At 45.8% G+C, this 15891-nt stretch overlaps 1 protein-coding gene across 1 annotated transcript in view; it reads right to left on the bottom strand.

Moving 5' to 3' along the window:
• PPRC1 (PPARG related coactivator 1) overlaps positions 1-8289 on the bottom strand; it is a 176793-nt gene extending 168504 nt beyond the window's left edge. Inside the window, exon 1 of the mRNA XM_069611599.1 lies at positions 8134-8289. Coding sequence (XP_069467700.1) covers positions 8134-8214 — 81 coding nt within the window. The 5' untranslated portion in view covers positions 8215-8289. The remainder of the gene's footprint in view (positions 1-8133) is intronic.
• Between the last annotated feature and the right edge of the window lie 7602 nt (positions 8290-15891).

A 15891-nucleotide genomic window follows, 5' to 3' on the forward strand; every position in this document is an offset into this window, starting at 1 on the left:
CAATCACGTGTTAACAGACCACGAATTTGTCAATTTCGACCAATTTTCTATCATTTGATTTAATTATGCTGGGTGCACTTGCTCCTCTTGGCCTCTGGAGACTTGCTTACTCCATCTCATATGAACTTTGTACACTTTTAATTGAACAGCTGGCTCTTGCAGAGGGTTTCTTCAATCTATGAGGAATGTCCTACATTCAGAGCTTAGCTATGTAACTCCATTTGTGCTCTGTGCTTATTCCTTGAAAATAGCATCCTCCATTCTGGGCCAACATTGTCTCACTGTCGGTTCTACACACAGAGCTTATTCTCCCGCATATCCGGATCTTAAAGTAGCTTGATTGAAACGGACACGAATCGGCATCCATTTTCCTATCATGGCCGTCCTAGCCACATTATATATATATATATATATATATACACACACACACACACCCCTTTGCAGCAAGGTTCTATACGCTTCCTTTCTACTTTGCGTTAATGCGTATTTACAGTTATTGATCAGTAAGTTACTTCATTCTGGTACAGGTTTCTCTTAATGCTTCGGTTACATTGTTACCAATTATTCAACATAAATTCATATATCTGCGCTCACTCCCCTCGAATTTCAGTTAACGCTCCATGATGTCCATAGGTGCGAGGTGACATCCTTCCATGCAGCATCCTTCCGCTGGCTCATTCTGTATGGCTGAGTGCATAACGTCTCATACACTGTGTGTGGTATGGGAACACAGGGTGGGGTGGGGGGGCTGTTCCTATTTACTGCTTTTCTCCAACTATTCCAGTAGGATGGTGAGGAGGGGGCGGGAACTAGTGAGAAAGAGTCTACCTGCTCCTCTACACGTGTGAGAGCCAGTAGTAAAACTTATGAAGGCGGGAAATTGTGTTTTTTTGACAACTCATTCAGATATCTAACATTAGGGTGATTCCCTTGGTAAAACTGGAGGCCACTTTAAATTAAAATTCGATTTTTGATAAAGTTATTTTCTAGCGCAGAATGGTCAGGCAGGACTTATTGGGAAACCTGAAACTAGTCATGTTACCCTAGCATGAATCCAGAACTTAAATGTGTCAAAATAGTTTTCAACAGTACTACAAAAGACCCTTTTGCCGGGTTTGTTACAACAATCATCAATTCATGTTTATTTTGGAATGCCATAAAAAACAAATACAATATACATAGTGATACATTCCAAATACAATACAAAATCACTGATCACTGGTAAAATCAATAAAAAGGTTATCGTCTCAATTAACAATCATACAATATCACATTTCATAACACATCTAGTCATACGTTTCCTCAGATAAAGTGCTGATTTCAAGGTGGTCAACAAGGACCAACCCACATATGCTGAGGCCGCCTAAGATTAGGGCATGCCGATATTGCACAAAACCCAGTTCACGCAGCAAGGGCCGTCACACGTAACTTCTCACATTCACGTATGCGGGGCAGAAAAATTGCAAATTAGCAAGATCCTCAGATGGGAGCATCACTCAGAGGGAAAGACCAGATAACAATCGCCTCCCCCCGACCAAGCTGCCACCACAGCCTGATGTGCAACAATCAAACCATGCCCAGATTATAAGGACACGGCTGTAGGAAATTCAGCCCACAGCATATACTTTTGTATGCCTGGGGACATGATGTCATTAACCATCTGTTCTTATTTTTAACAGCGCCATACTCTGTTGGCCCTTACATGTTTGTGAAAGCGAGCAGTCTATAACTTTACCTCACCTCGGGCAAGAACATTTGAGGGCGGAAACAAATGTGCGATACAAATGGCCCTCAATTGTTTCTTAATGTAGTTCGCCCATGGAACCTTGCCACATGAATCTTATGAAATCAGGGAAGTGATCACTTCCGGGCTAAGAGTTGCTCTCTTTGCCCCAGAGCCACAGCCAATGCATAGCAGGCTGCAACAACATTACATCCCAGATTGGCCTGCACCAGCTGCCGTTCCGGTCCGACGCGCTCGTTCCCTGCCTCAACGGGTTACCCCTCAGGTGCCCATTTCATTGCGCACACTTTCTCGCCTTCCACCATGCTTTTGGCGTTGGGAGGTTATCAGACCATCACGCAGGTTACAGAAACTCCGTCCACACGAACGGACTGCTTCTGTTCGTTCGAGCCATATTCTGCCTGCATGGATTGTTCTAGCACTCCCTGCTGATCCTGTACAGCATATCCAATCAGGGGTTGGATTGTGACTCGGTACAACAGGTAGCGCAACTATTGTTTCCTTTCTGGGTGGTTTTAGCTGCACATTAGGATTTTTAACTCTTCCTCTCCCTATACACATCTACTCCTTTACAATTCACAGTCTTCTAGATTTCGTGCACATTCTGGACACCCTGCTGTTTGTGCCAGTGCACCATGCCGGATCTAGAGCGACCCTTGTGCCGTCCGGGTTAGTTTCCCTACTTATCCCCATTTGTTATTTTGTACTCTCCATTTGACTCCTCTCCACTGGAATTCTTCCATTGTCTACAACAACCAACTCCAGTGGCTTTGTTTGTACTCCTGGCAAGGCTGGTTCTGTGGACCTTATAACGACAGTTCTGATACATAGTCCCTCATTGATTGTATTCTTGTGTCCAGGTACCTGAATCCTGTTCATTATTCTCTCTTCATACCATTGCCAAGCACCTTAGATCAGGTCATTTACCAACCTTTTTGGGATGGGGGGGGGGGTATTATCTACTTTTTATTGGTGTGCATTAACCGCTGGGTTTTTACTTTACAGCTTGGTAGCATAGCGGTGTGTGCTTCTCCGCTCTTTCGTTCGAGCCGCACCTCTGTCTGGTATTAATTGAATACAGCAGAAGGGTGTATCAAGAGGAAGAGTTCCCTCAGGTGAGGAGGCCTGGGCTAAGGTATAACCCAGACTCTTCAATCAAACGGATCAGACCGGAATTTAGACTCACCTTCCTGTGGTTCTCCATTGATCCTAGTCGGTGATTAACAGCACCCCAATTCCACATCAACTCCAAAATGTGATGGCAAGATGGCAAACCCAACAGTAAGAAAATGATTCTCCACTACTTGCAGAGTGGTGACACTAAGAGTAGCCCCACAGCTTTATTCCAGATCTGGCAACTGACGCTGCCTTGCCCCTATACATTTTAAGCAATACGTCAATTGGTCTGGCTCTGAACATAGTCATGGCCCTATTGACTCTCCCCCAGAGCCTGCTTAAACCAGACAGCCTGTTTTGTTGTGGGTGGATGCAAAAGATTGGGGGAAAATCTAACACCCAAGTAATCGGCCCTGGGTATCGCACTGGTCTTACAGTGCATAGCCCTCAAGCCATCACCACCAACTTTGCTGCATTTACCTCTATGTCTAACCCATCCATAAAACTAAGTCAGAGATCAGGGACTGCAGGACGGTGTCATCTGCATAGACAAGGACCGGACTCCTATGGGTACATCGGGAGAAGAATTTAAAAAAAAAAAAAAAAAAAGTGTTTGTGGAGGCCATTGGCCATATACAAGCAAAAGAGGGGTGCCAGGTGACAGACCTGGCGCACCCCAAAATCCACCGAGAACCTGTACAGTGCATGTTAGCACTGCTCCCGATACTCGCCTGCGTAGGAATGAAGCAGTCTAGCCAGCATTTTTGCTGTGACACTGTGCAGTCTATGATTGGGGGGTTTAGCTAGTTTGGTTGGAGTGAAGGGAGCACAAAGTCTGATAAGCAATTGGTTACCTACAACCTTGTATCCAGCAAGGACATATACACGTTTGGTTTATAATTTACTGACTGAAAGCTTTTATTAGAAGCATTTTACCATGTTGCCCTCAATTTCTGGTAGCTTGCTTGGTACCGGAGAGTATATGATTGATGCAGAGTGGCTAGGTCGAAGACACTGCAATGGAGTAAATAATTGGGGCTACTCCCTGGTGCCAAGGGCCTTATACAAGAGGCACAGGGCACTCAAACCTATTGCTTCCTCAACTGGAAGCTAGTGTAGAGCTTTCAAGGCAGATATTGAGTATGCTTGTTTCTTGAAGACTTACCGTTCTGCTTTCTTCTATTCTGTGTTCTCTCAGTTCCCTGCATCCGTTTTGGAAGGGCTAGTGGGGGTCAGGAGGCTTCAAACAATGTTACATTAGCCATTTGTGGAAAAATCAGTGCGCTGAGGTCTACTTCATTCCACTGGAAAACAGGGTACACCTTCCATGTGAAATTCAATTGGTAGCTCATTCCATTACCATCACGTTTATGCAAAAGCATGAGTAAAGATTAGGAGGATTCGGTTGCTTTCTAAGGCATTGCCATGAAAACAGCGATGATGCTTGAACAATCGCCAAAACTGACAGCAGCAAAGTGTTAGAATTGGACCCATGCAGCCTCCCGGCTAACCTGGACTTTCATATAGGCTAGTGCTCGCAACCACAAAAAAAAAAAGATACCACAGCCTGTACCTCACAAACGAAGTTTATTTAGATTAAACATCTCAAAGCTCATCAATCCTACATTTCAAAACATCAGCCAGCAACTGAAATATTCAATTTGCAACAGAAAACTCCCCAACACCAACGTAATCTTGCACAGCAATTCAAGTATGTCAAATTGATAAAAGTGCAATTGTCAGCACAGTATACCTCAAGAGAAGACTTGATGCACAAATAAGGGAAAGGCAAAGATATATATATATATATATATATATTGCACAAGAGCTATGTACGATCTGGCTGACAACATCTGCCAATGTATGGCCTCAACACTCATTTTAATGGCGGGGGGCAATGCAGCTTCCCTGAAGCATGACATTTGAATGTTCATGATTTGAAACTCTGGTTGGGTAAAAGGGGGCTTATTGGAGTATAGGGACAGGCAAAACACGAAACCTTTAACTTCGAGTGAAACGATCAGAAAGTTGTGTTGTTTGTGCTAGATTTCTAGGCAAGTTGTGATGAGGACACTACTGGGTCTTCCCTGGGAGAGGGACATTCGATGGTTGTGTGCGATAAACTGGTAGGAAAAGTATAGGTGTTTGGATGTGTAAAGTGTGCAAGGGACGGGGCAATTTGTAGGTGTTCAGTAAGGGTGCAACGGTATACCGTTATAGATACCATGAACAACTTAACTGAACTATAATAACTAACCGTCACATTGTTTATACCGGTATACCGTTTTAGGGCCCGCACCCATTAAGTGAGCTTTTCAATGTGATTTGGAAAGGCTGCAGTAAGCAAGTACTGCAGTCTGGATCTTGCACTGTGGGATGTTGCGTCTGCCAAGGGGTCCTTGTTTGGCAGACAAGAGCATAGGGAAAGTGAGGCCACATTAGTAAACGCAGCTTTGATGCTGTGACCGCTCTTTCTCTGTGATCAGTAGAGTCGTGTTAAAGATCAGCCAATGTAGTTTACCCACTAATTTGAAAGATGGGTAACTACACATCCCAGAATTCAAAGGGGGGAATGAACTGGATGTCCTAATGCATGTCCACAAAAAAAAACTTTAGCTCTGTAGACTGTATGAACACAGATTGGCACTAGTTGTTGCTTTGCTTGATCCTTCACCTGCCTTCTGCATATGGCACTGACTCAAGCAGACAACAGATTCTACATTCAATTTGAAGAAGCCAGAGTAATGGGGGCAAGATATTTCTCAGGTCCATCTTCAAATTGTGACACCACCCATGAAAGCATTCCTCCGTCTCAACTCACATGACAAGGGTCCCAATGCACTCAGACCTGGGGAAAATGGTAATGATGGGGCTGTGACGAGGTGGTGGTCTAGGCGATGTTTGTGACAATATGTATTTTAACTTCGTCACTATCTTTAAGAAGGTCAATTAACATGTATTGCAAGAATCAAGAAAGAAAACAACAACAATGTCCTGTCAGGGTTACATGGTTAGTGGTGACTCCAACATCAGACCCTTATAATAAACCAGACAGATGGTAAACAAGCTATAGTGATTTGATCAATATGCAACCTTTTGGCGAGTGTGTTGGCTATGACATTTTGACAAAAGAAACAATGACCTGGGCTTTCAGACCTCACAAGTCTCCCTTTAATGGGATAAAGCGTTATCAAAACAAACTTTTGACTGATGCAGCGAGGGGTCATGATGCCCATGCCATGTTGTTCCCAAATAATGCAGGTCGAGGCTGATTTTTTCAAAGTGATGACATGTGACTGAGCAGCAAGTTCATTGCTCAAAATTTGCATTTTAACACTTCCACTAGTCACTCTTTCATTCAAGGCGGTCAACGAGTGAGCGCCATGAAAGACCAAAACTGCAGCCGCCTTAGATTCCTGGAGGATCAGCTAAAAATGTGCAGAGACAAGTTTTAAAATGTAGACAATTTATGACCTTTAAGAAAATATTTGTTAAGATTAACTCAACCTGCTATACCACGATAACCATGATATACCGTCATTTGGCAAAAGGGTTATACCGCCATAAAACCAATACTGTGACACCCCCAGTGCTCAGGGAAAACAATCGAGAAGCCACAAAAATGAACGATGATCAAGGGGTGCTGTGTATAAAGCAATATATACAAAGATGCAACCAAGTAAGGGGCAATTCACACGAGTGTGCATCAATACACAGAAGGCAGCAATTAATGTGAAACAGCAGCACACGAGTAGACTGAACCGCTTGTCAGTGGAAGCTGGTAAATCTTGCACAGCAAACACTGCTGTCCCAGTAGATGCTCGGTCTGCGGAGTCAGTGCCAAAGAGTCACACACAAATCCTGCTTGGGAGCACTGCTACTCCAGCAGATTCTGGAAGCGAATGTGAGGGACACACTCCTGGCCCAGTAAACGCCATGGCCCAGTAAACGCCATGTGCCAATCTGTTTAAACTAGATTAGCAGTTGATGCAAGTTGTCATTTCTTAACAACCCTCTTACTCCTAATAAAGTTAATAAAAAATATGATTTGCACTGCAAGCAATGAATAAATTAGCCACATCAGAAAAGGGATCAATACAACGGCAAAGTAGCAAAAAAATGAAAAGCACACCGATTTATATAGAACAGATTGCATTCAGAGTGCATCACATCAGCAAGTGTGCCGTTAACAAGACTTTCAGAAAAGCAAGCCTGCAGTCAAAGTCACCTAGTGGACAGCTGTGGTTTTTACAAGCCGCACAACCATTTTCAAATTCCTTAAAATGGAATATACCAGTGTACATGGTTATATAGATATCCAGGTTGCTTTAGTAATCGTTGTGCTGCCTCCACCTCTAGGGACAAGTTTCGGTTTAAAAAGCGCAGAATATTTTGCACCCCAGACTCCGCTACTTTACACAAATGAAACCAGCATGGAATAACTTAGTACTGCACAATGGAGAGAAACGCTTCCGTACTACGCTCCTGCTGCAGTTTCCCTTTGGATTCTGTGTGCAACTAGCCCACTTCAAGGAGGTCAAACTTCTGCTGACAGCTGCTTTCACGTAACTCTTTGGGTATCAGGTTACAGTGTCAAACACTAACAATTGTTCGTTGGCCCTTCGTAATGCCACTTCCGTAATACCCCTTCCTTGCCATAGCATGTGCAAGCCCCGGTTTATATTAGCATCTACCACTAACAGCTTTAAGGGGTTCCACCATCCTATATAAAAGCGAGCGGTAGTGACTCGATCCTGCAGCTAGGAACGCTGCTTTCTCAACAGTATCAATGAACCGCATGCCCTGTCGCCTCCACCCCGGAGACGAAGCACAGCCGTCCAAATAAGTTCCACACGCGCAACCCAGAGACCCGCATGCAACGAAAGCCTCCCGTGACCCACGCCCAACACCCTCACATCCATGGCTGGGGACCCACGAGGCGACCCCTCCACTCTGCCTCTGGTGGCCCGGCTTTTGCATGTGCAGCAGACTCCACGTGTCAGCTCCAAGCGCAGGCCTCAGACTTCCTGGTCTGCCGGTAAGAAGAAAAAGGTTGGGGCTCCCGAATACACTGGGGTGGCATGCTCCCTCGCAAGTCGCACCAGTACCGGCCCCACACGTTTCCAGGGACTCCGCCCGGGCGAGAGCCCCAGGAGCCGGGCGCGGCGCTTATCCACGTGTCACCGGCTTCCCCGCGGCGGAAGAATGGATAAATGGCGGGGAACCCGGCGACAGGCCTGGGCCTCAAGCACCGGACCCCCTCGCGGCCCTACCTGTAGAGGACTGCTGCTAGTGAAGAGGTCCATACTGCCGATACTTCGCTTCCTCGCCCTGGTTCCCCACCGCGCCGCCATTTTGGCCCCCTGATTTCTTTGGGTTCGACCGGCAGCAGCAGCGTGCGGAGGAAGGCACGTGGGGCAGCTGCAGGGGAGAGGCGGAGCTTAGTTTAACCTGCGTAGCGTCGAGCCTGACGACGCCATCATGGTAGTGGCAGAACTCATATCTGCAGTGTATGAACTTAATCACGCCATGTTGGCTGTGGCACAAAAGTTTCATTACGGTGTCCGGAACAATAGAAAACTCATTCTTACGACACTGTTACAGCCCAGCGCTACCAATAAAGAGAACACAAGGGTGCGGAATTGAGTGGAGCTGGAAGCTATTTAGCTCCTGCTTGCAGACTAGAAGAGCCTGGTTAGCTTGAGAGCAACAGCTACCAGGCTACTCTTGGCTCTCCTGGCCAACTGATGCAGAAGAAACACACCTATGTGAATTTACCTCTGTGCATTTCGAAACATCTATAAATTAATGTTAGAACCCAACTATATGGCATTTAAAGCATAAGGCGTTATACATAGCTCTCAACCATTTGTGACGCAAAGGCGGGTGAAATCACCCGATTTTGTTTTTGGCGGGTGAGACGCCCATTGGAATGAATGGGCGCTCAGGAGGCTTGGCGGGTGAGTCAAACCTTTACAAGGCGGGTGACACCCGCCAAATGCGTGTGAGTTGAGAGCTATGGTTATAAACAAAGAACACAATGGTGTTTCCATCTTATGTTGAATTTAGAAGCTCCTTGTTCCCCAGTGGTAGCTCTTGGTCACTGGTTAATGCTTGATACCCAGTAGCTGTTTTAGCTCCTGCTTATCCAATCTTAATTTCGAACCCTGTAACACTGCTGCAAGCCAAATGGGAACACTGGCAGAGCTCCATAGCTCTCAACTCACACGCTTTTGGCAGGTGCCACCCACCTTGTAAAGGGCTGTATCACCCGCCAAGCCTCCTCCACGCCCATTCATTCCAATGGGCGTCTCACCCGCCAAAAACAAAATCAGGTGATTTCACCCTCCTTTGCAGCTCAAATGGTTGAGAGCTATGAGAGCTCTCAGCAATGATGGGTGTTCCATCAGCAGCCATAGATGCAAGGTTCTAAAGGGCCCCGCCAATAAGCAATGTTCTGGGCTCTAGGATCTTCTCAGAGGTGGAACTCATAAAGCAAATATTCATCCCGTGCTCTCCTTTAAAGTTTCAGTGGTTTGTTTTCATAAACACAAACCAAGCTGCCATTTTACAACCCATACGTTAGTTAAAAGCCAGCAATTAAGCATACATGCCAACCCTCCCGATATAGGCAGGAGACTCCAGATTTTCCAGTGAAAAATATTGCTATTTCTCACAGTCTCCCGCCTAAAATAACTGTAGCCCCAATGCATTTCTTTGTAGAAATATAGGTATCCCGATTTCCCTGTCAAATACTCCCTCCCAGGTAACCGGAATGTTGGCATGTATGATATGAGGGCAGGTTCATAATAAGTGATTAGCTGGAGAAAAAAACCTGAAGATATACTTTACGCAAGGCTTTCCGTATTTGGTACCATTTACTTATCTGTTGACTTTTAATGATTAGAGATTAAAGTCCTTTGGTATGAAATTGAGATTTAACCTATTGCCTTCATTTATGGTACTGGGTGCTAGAATGAAAATTCCACTGGTTGAACGTAAATGTGGAATTTGTGGGATTGATAACTGCTAGTAAGCCTTCCAGAATGAGCTGCGTCTGGGCACAGATGGTGCTTCTAACATACAGTCTCCAGGATAGAATCACCAACACAGCTCTAAGCAGAGTTATCAAATTATTTAAACAAAAACGTTTTGAGGGCTTTCCGGATTGAACTAGACATCTCTCTCAATGTGTCAAACTGGGGGTTATTTATAGTAAGAGTTATGGTATAGTAATGTTTATTTGTAAAGTGCCTATACACAAAGCAACTTTTCAAAGCGCTCAAGGAGGGAGGGACCAGGGGAAGACAGATGCACATACGAATCTTCAAGGCATGGTACGTTCATATCTTGCAAGTGCACAGACAGTACAGGCGAGGGCAGGGGGTAAGTGTGCGTAAGTGTGAAGCTATAAATGGAAATCTTGGTCCAGTGTTTTTAGCGTCACCTCGAGAGCACTCATGCAGGCAGTATAGACGGTATGGAGACATGCAGAAATCTTGCTTTCTGGGGGTGGGCGTGAGCTGAATTGTCTATGATGCAGACTCAGTATGATTTTAATGTATATTGATTGTTATTTTAGTTCCAATGGAAATTAGTTAATATATTTTTTATTGTATTGTTTTTTAGGATTGTTGAGTGATAAGGATTTGAATTAAACCATAACACATTTAATTAAAAAAAAGGTAATGCCCATGAAAACTGGTAACATTTCGTTGCTAACCTTGATGGGGCATATGCATTATAAAGTAACATTTTCACCATAAAAAGAAAGCAAACCTGCAACTTACAAAATGCAAACAGTTGAGAAACGACATGGCTGACAAAAAATGTTAGACGGTGCTATGAAGTGACTTGTGTTCCACCCGTTTGACACCTTATATGTTAACTCTGAATAAATAAATGTACATGTCATGGGACCACTTGATGGAACTTAAAACATTGATAGAATTGAATCCCCTCTCTAGAGCCTTCTGGCTGTGTCATGTGAAGTGTGAAATATCAAAAAATATAATGGGTGGATGGTTTTTAATTTATCTTCACCACTGGCATCACATTGTCCTGGGCAAAAATTCACAACACCATATTTTAGCCCGTCTACTAAATTGCCAAAGGTGACCAGTTTTGCAGAGAAGAAGCAAACAGTTCTTTAAGGGCAGGACACATGATGAATGGAGGGCACACGGGAGTGGGGAGGAAAGGAAGGAGCAAGGGAAGGGAAGTCAGACAGTGTTCAGAGTGATTAAAGGAAAGGTAAACTGACCCATGGCTCTGTGTTATTTATGGTAGCCCGGTTGATTTCACCCTCAACAACTGGCGACAAAGGAAACCGAAGCCCGCGCACCCTGCCAGCGCCGGCACAGCCGACAAAGAAGGTCGCCGCACATCCATAGCCCGAGGAGGGGAGCTACAGTACACCGCCGCAGTGAGGACCCCGGAGCGCCTGCGAGGCACGCGGCCAGTAGGAGGAGAGGAATTAGACCACTGCAACGCTGCAAAGGAGGGCGCTGCATTGAGGGACGGGGAAGAGAGTGGCTGCCCATGCGAGTAGCGTGCTATTAATACGGGCTTGAAAAGTCGTGGAAGATGGTGGTGAGGGAGGCCGCCTACCGAGTAGGACGCGTATAGCAGCCAGCAAACACACCGGCCAGCAAAAGAGGGACAAGAATACAGAGAGAAGGGTGGCGACGAAGGAAAGTCATGAACACACAGAAATAGAATCACGATACTAAGGGAAGGCAACACAAAAGAAAATGTATATATAAATAAACGCACCAAACGACTTGAGGCATACTGCACAAAAGGGATCAGCATGACAATCAGACCACCCCAACATCCAGAAAGCAAGACAAGCAGTTGGGGACAGCTGGAATTAAGGGACAGACACCATAACAACAACCTACAAGCCTGCAACAATCAGCACCATGTTGGACAACGCACAAGGGTCCGTAGAAGCAGGAGATGGGGCATGAATGCCAGCAAATCTTATAGTGGGAGCTACATAAAGAGCAACATTCCTGAGATGGCCTAATCCCTTCTCACTGCAACCACACCAGGACAAAGGACAAAGATGGGAAGAATGGATGGAATCATTTGAAGACTTAATAGGGGCCATAGGCGATCAGAATTCACAGAATAAAGCAGACATATTTACTAACCTAGTTGGGAAAGAAATAAAAAGCATCTTAAAGACATTCCCTACACAAAAAAGTCCACATACACACTGATAATTGCGGCCATCAACAGAAAACTGGTCATACTGCCAAATAGGGACAACAAACGATACACCTTTAACCTGTAGGCCATTGGAGAGTTTGTGATAAGACTCTGAAAAAAGATAACCTACTGCGATTTCGCAAACTTCTCTGATGAGGAGACGATCCGACTCAGAATAATTGAAGGGTGCACATCCTCAGTATTTAGGAAACACCTGCTGAAGAAGTCACTTTCACTGCAAGAAATTATAGACCTAGCCACAGTTTATGAGAGAGTAGACGTACAAGCAGCAGCCATCGAAAACCCAAGAAAAGGTGACAGTATCGCGGCAATGCAGAACATGCCAAACGTGAATGCCAGAAACCAAGAGGCACCATTCAGACCGGGATCAAGATACCCACACCAAAGACCCCAAGCAGAAAAGCAATGTAACAGATGCAGGTTTGAATACCCCCACAGAGGACAATGCTGAGTCATAGGATAAATGTGCATGAGGTGTGGCCACGAAAATCATTTCCAAGCAATGTGTAGAGAAAAAGCACAGTTTCTCCCAAACTATAATCCAGCAATGCCCCAGGGATGCTGAGACGACAGGACTCAATCTGGGTATTCAACTACAAGATGCACCCTAGTCAGAAAACCTGAGGGACAAGCCCGGGGAGGAACCCACCTGCATTTCAAACCCAAACTGGAATAGTAAGAGCAATGGAAGACCTAGACCTACAACCAGTGCTGCAATACTCAAATGGATATAGTCACCAACCAAACCCATCGGAGAGCTAATCCTACCAGCCGCAGTACCCCCACACCAACTACGGACTAAACCCATCGACCGGATAAGCCAAAGCCCATATGAAACTCACCCGCAGATCGAGAAGACGAGGGACGAGACTACAGAAGGTATGGCCATCAGTACTGATACATCAAAGAGTATATGAGACTAATCAGTGAGAAGACGGATGGCAGTGCAGCCCCAAAGGTCACTGTTCAAATAGGAGGGTTGAATCATCAATTCATCGTAAACACGGGTACAACTGTAAATGTCATGCACAAATCACTATACCAAGCAATCAAAGACATTTATCCATTAAGCCCATCCCAAGCTCGCATATTCCAATGGGGCGCAGCACACCCACTCCAGTCGACAGGCCAGTTTCAATGCGACCTATACCACAAAGGTCAAAGAGTATCCAGGACCATCTACATCATACAAAGTCCCATGGCAGGTCGGTGCCTACTGAGCTACTGCACAGCACGGGCACTCACCCTAATAGACATACACTACAACCAATCAGAGCTCATTCAGGGCCTCCTGACAAGAGCTCCCAAACTGAACGCAATGTCCCCCCAGGAGATGCCCCTCGACTTGATCAAAGCTCAATTTGCAGCACTGTTCATAGGAGTAGGCATGCTTAAAGATTCCGTAATCTCCCTCCACATTGACCCGAGAGTCGTCCCAGGATCCCAACACCCATGCCGGGTCGGCTTCCATTTGCAAGCACAGGTGATACAAGAGCTGCGGCTCCTTTTAAACAATTATCAAAAAAGTGAGTGATCCAAACCCCTGGGTGTCGCCATTAGCCGTCCCCCCGAAGGAAAGCGGCCGGTTACGCCTCTGCGTCGACATGCGCATACCAAACGCAGCAATCCAAAGAGAGAGGCACCCCAGCCCAAACATAGAAGACATTATGGTCAGACTGACCCAAGCCACTCGGTTTTACAAACAAGACCTCAACCTGGTGTACCACTAGTTGGTCATCCACCCAACTCTAGACCAATCAACATGTTTGCAACGCATGAAGGATTGTTCCGCTATAAGCGATTTAACTTCGGAATATCTTCAGCGGGGGAAATATTCCAGGAAACCATTTGCAGATTAATAATGCCAGTGCCTAACTCACTGAACTACATTGATGACATATTGGTGTTCGGCATGTCTCAAGATCAACATGACAAAGCCCTGCTAAGAGCGTGTGACTTCCTACATACAGCAGGCCTCACTCTAAATGGGATCAAATGCGACATCAACAGGCCCAGTTTAAGATTCTTCAGGCACATCTTCTCGGACCAAGGAATAACAGCAGACCCAGAGAAGATAAGAGCAATCGTCAACCTGACTCCCCCAACAGGAGTAGCTGAACTCTGGTCATTCCTGGGCATGGCTGGCTACTGCGCTTGCTACCTTCCTAATTATGCCACACTCACAGACCCCCTCAGATGGCTGCTCAAAAATGACACCGTGTTTGAATGGGACATGGCATGCCAGGATGCCTTTCAAGACATTAAGACAGAGCTGACCAACAACCGTAGACTGGCCTACTTCAACCCTGACTGAGACACAGAGATAACTGTTGATGCCAGCCCTGTGAGACTGTGGGCTATCCTCACCAAAACTGAAACAAATGGACAACATACCCAACACATCGTCGCGTACACCAATAGAGCCTTATCGCCCACAGAGCAAGCTTATTCCCAAAACGAGAGAGAAAGCCTGGTAGCTGTGTGGGCCTGCGAGAAGTTCCATCATTTTGTCATTGGAAGAGATTCACAATCACAACGGACCATCAAGCGCTCCTCTCCCTATTTGGGAACCTGAAAACCAAAATGCCTCCATGCATTGAAAGATGGGGCATCACGCTCCAAGAATACGACTACTGCATCATCCATAAACCAGGCGGGGATGCAAACCCAGCAGACTACTTATCTAGACACCCAGAAGGGCAAGGAAAAGACGCACTAGAATAGGAGGTAGAGCACTACATCATGTACCTATCAGAGAATGCACTTCCTTAGACGCTTACCATCAAGTTGTTCGCCAACAAGAGCAGAGCTGACCACACCATCCAAGCTGCAGTATACCTTACCAACAGATACAGGTGGAAGAACTCCTGCAAGGAACTGTTTGAGAACAGGGAGGTGGACAAAAGGAGATAGAAAGGATGGCCAAAATACAAAGAGAACTAGCCACCGCGGAACAAGGCATCCTACTGAGAGGAAACTGACTGGTAGACCCCAAGTGCCTCAGGAAAACAATGGTAAATATAGCACACAAAGGCCATCGAGGAATAGCAAATAGGAAAAACGTACTACGCAACCAAGTTCACATATATGGCCGAAGTAGTTGAGGACATACAGACCCACTGTCAAGCGTGCCAAAGTGCAGTGGCAAGCACAGCCCCATGCCCCCTGAAGATAGTACCACTACCTGAAGGACGATGGCAGCAGTAATAGAACCGCCACCCATAGGAGTAGTCCAGCCCAAATGGCAAGGCCATGTCCCCTTTGCACAGAAATACAAGCAATCCAAAACATGTTTCATCCTTGTTGGGTCTCATAAGGAAGGCGAAGCTTGGCTGCCTACGGCCCAGTGAGCAAGGGACCCATGTCTGGGGTTGCTTGTGGTCTCAGGCAAAAGGGCTGTAACCTAACAGGTTGGGCTGAAACGGCCCCTTTGAGGTGGACCCATATGTGGGGAATCCTGCAGATCCCTCACCAAAACCCTGCCTAAAGATTCCTCCCAGGTGGCCAGGAGAGGGCAGACGTTTCCTGATCCCAATCCTGAGGGTGATGTACTGTGGGGGGATCACCTGGGTGAAGACAAGGCCCAGGTTAGGGGAGAGATTCTGTGGTATTGGGTACAGTATTTTTCCTCTGAAATGGATACTCTTGCCACTATGTCAGAGGAGGTTTTGACTTATTGCAACTTTAAAATATCTCAGCCTCCTAGTAAGACTGAAGTGGTAAGCTCCAAGGTCGTAACTCCTTAACCTACATCAAGAGAGAAGGTCTTATGTATGCTCTTATGTACCCCTAAA

This window comes from Ambystoma mexicanum, chromosome 8 (genome assembly GCF_040938575.1).
Source record: "Ambystoma mexicanum isolate Mex_15411 chromosome 8, UKY_AmexF1_1, whole genome shotgun sequence".
Classification (NCBI taxonomy): domain Eukaryota; kingdom Metazoa; phylum Chordata; class Amphibia; order Caudata; family Ambystomatidae; genus Ambystoma; species Ambystoma mexicanum.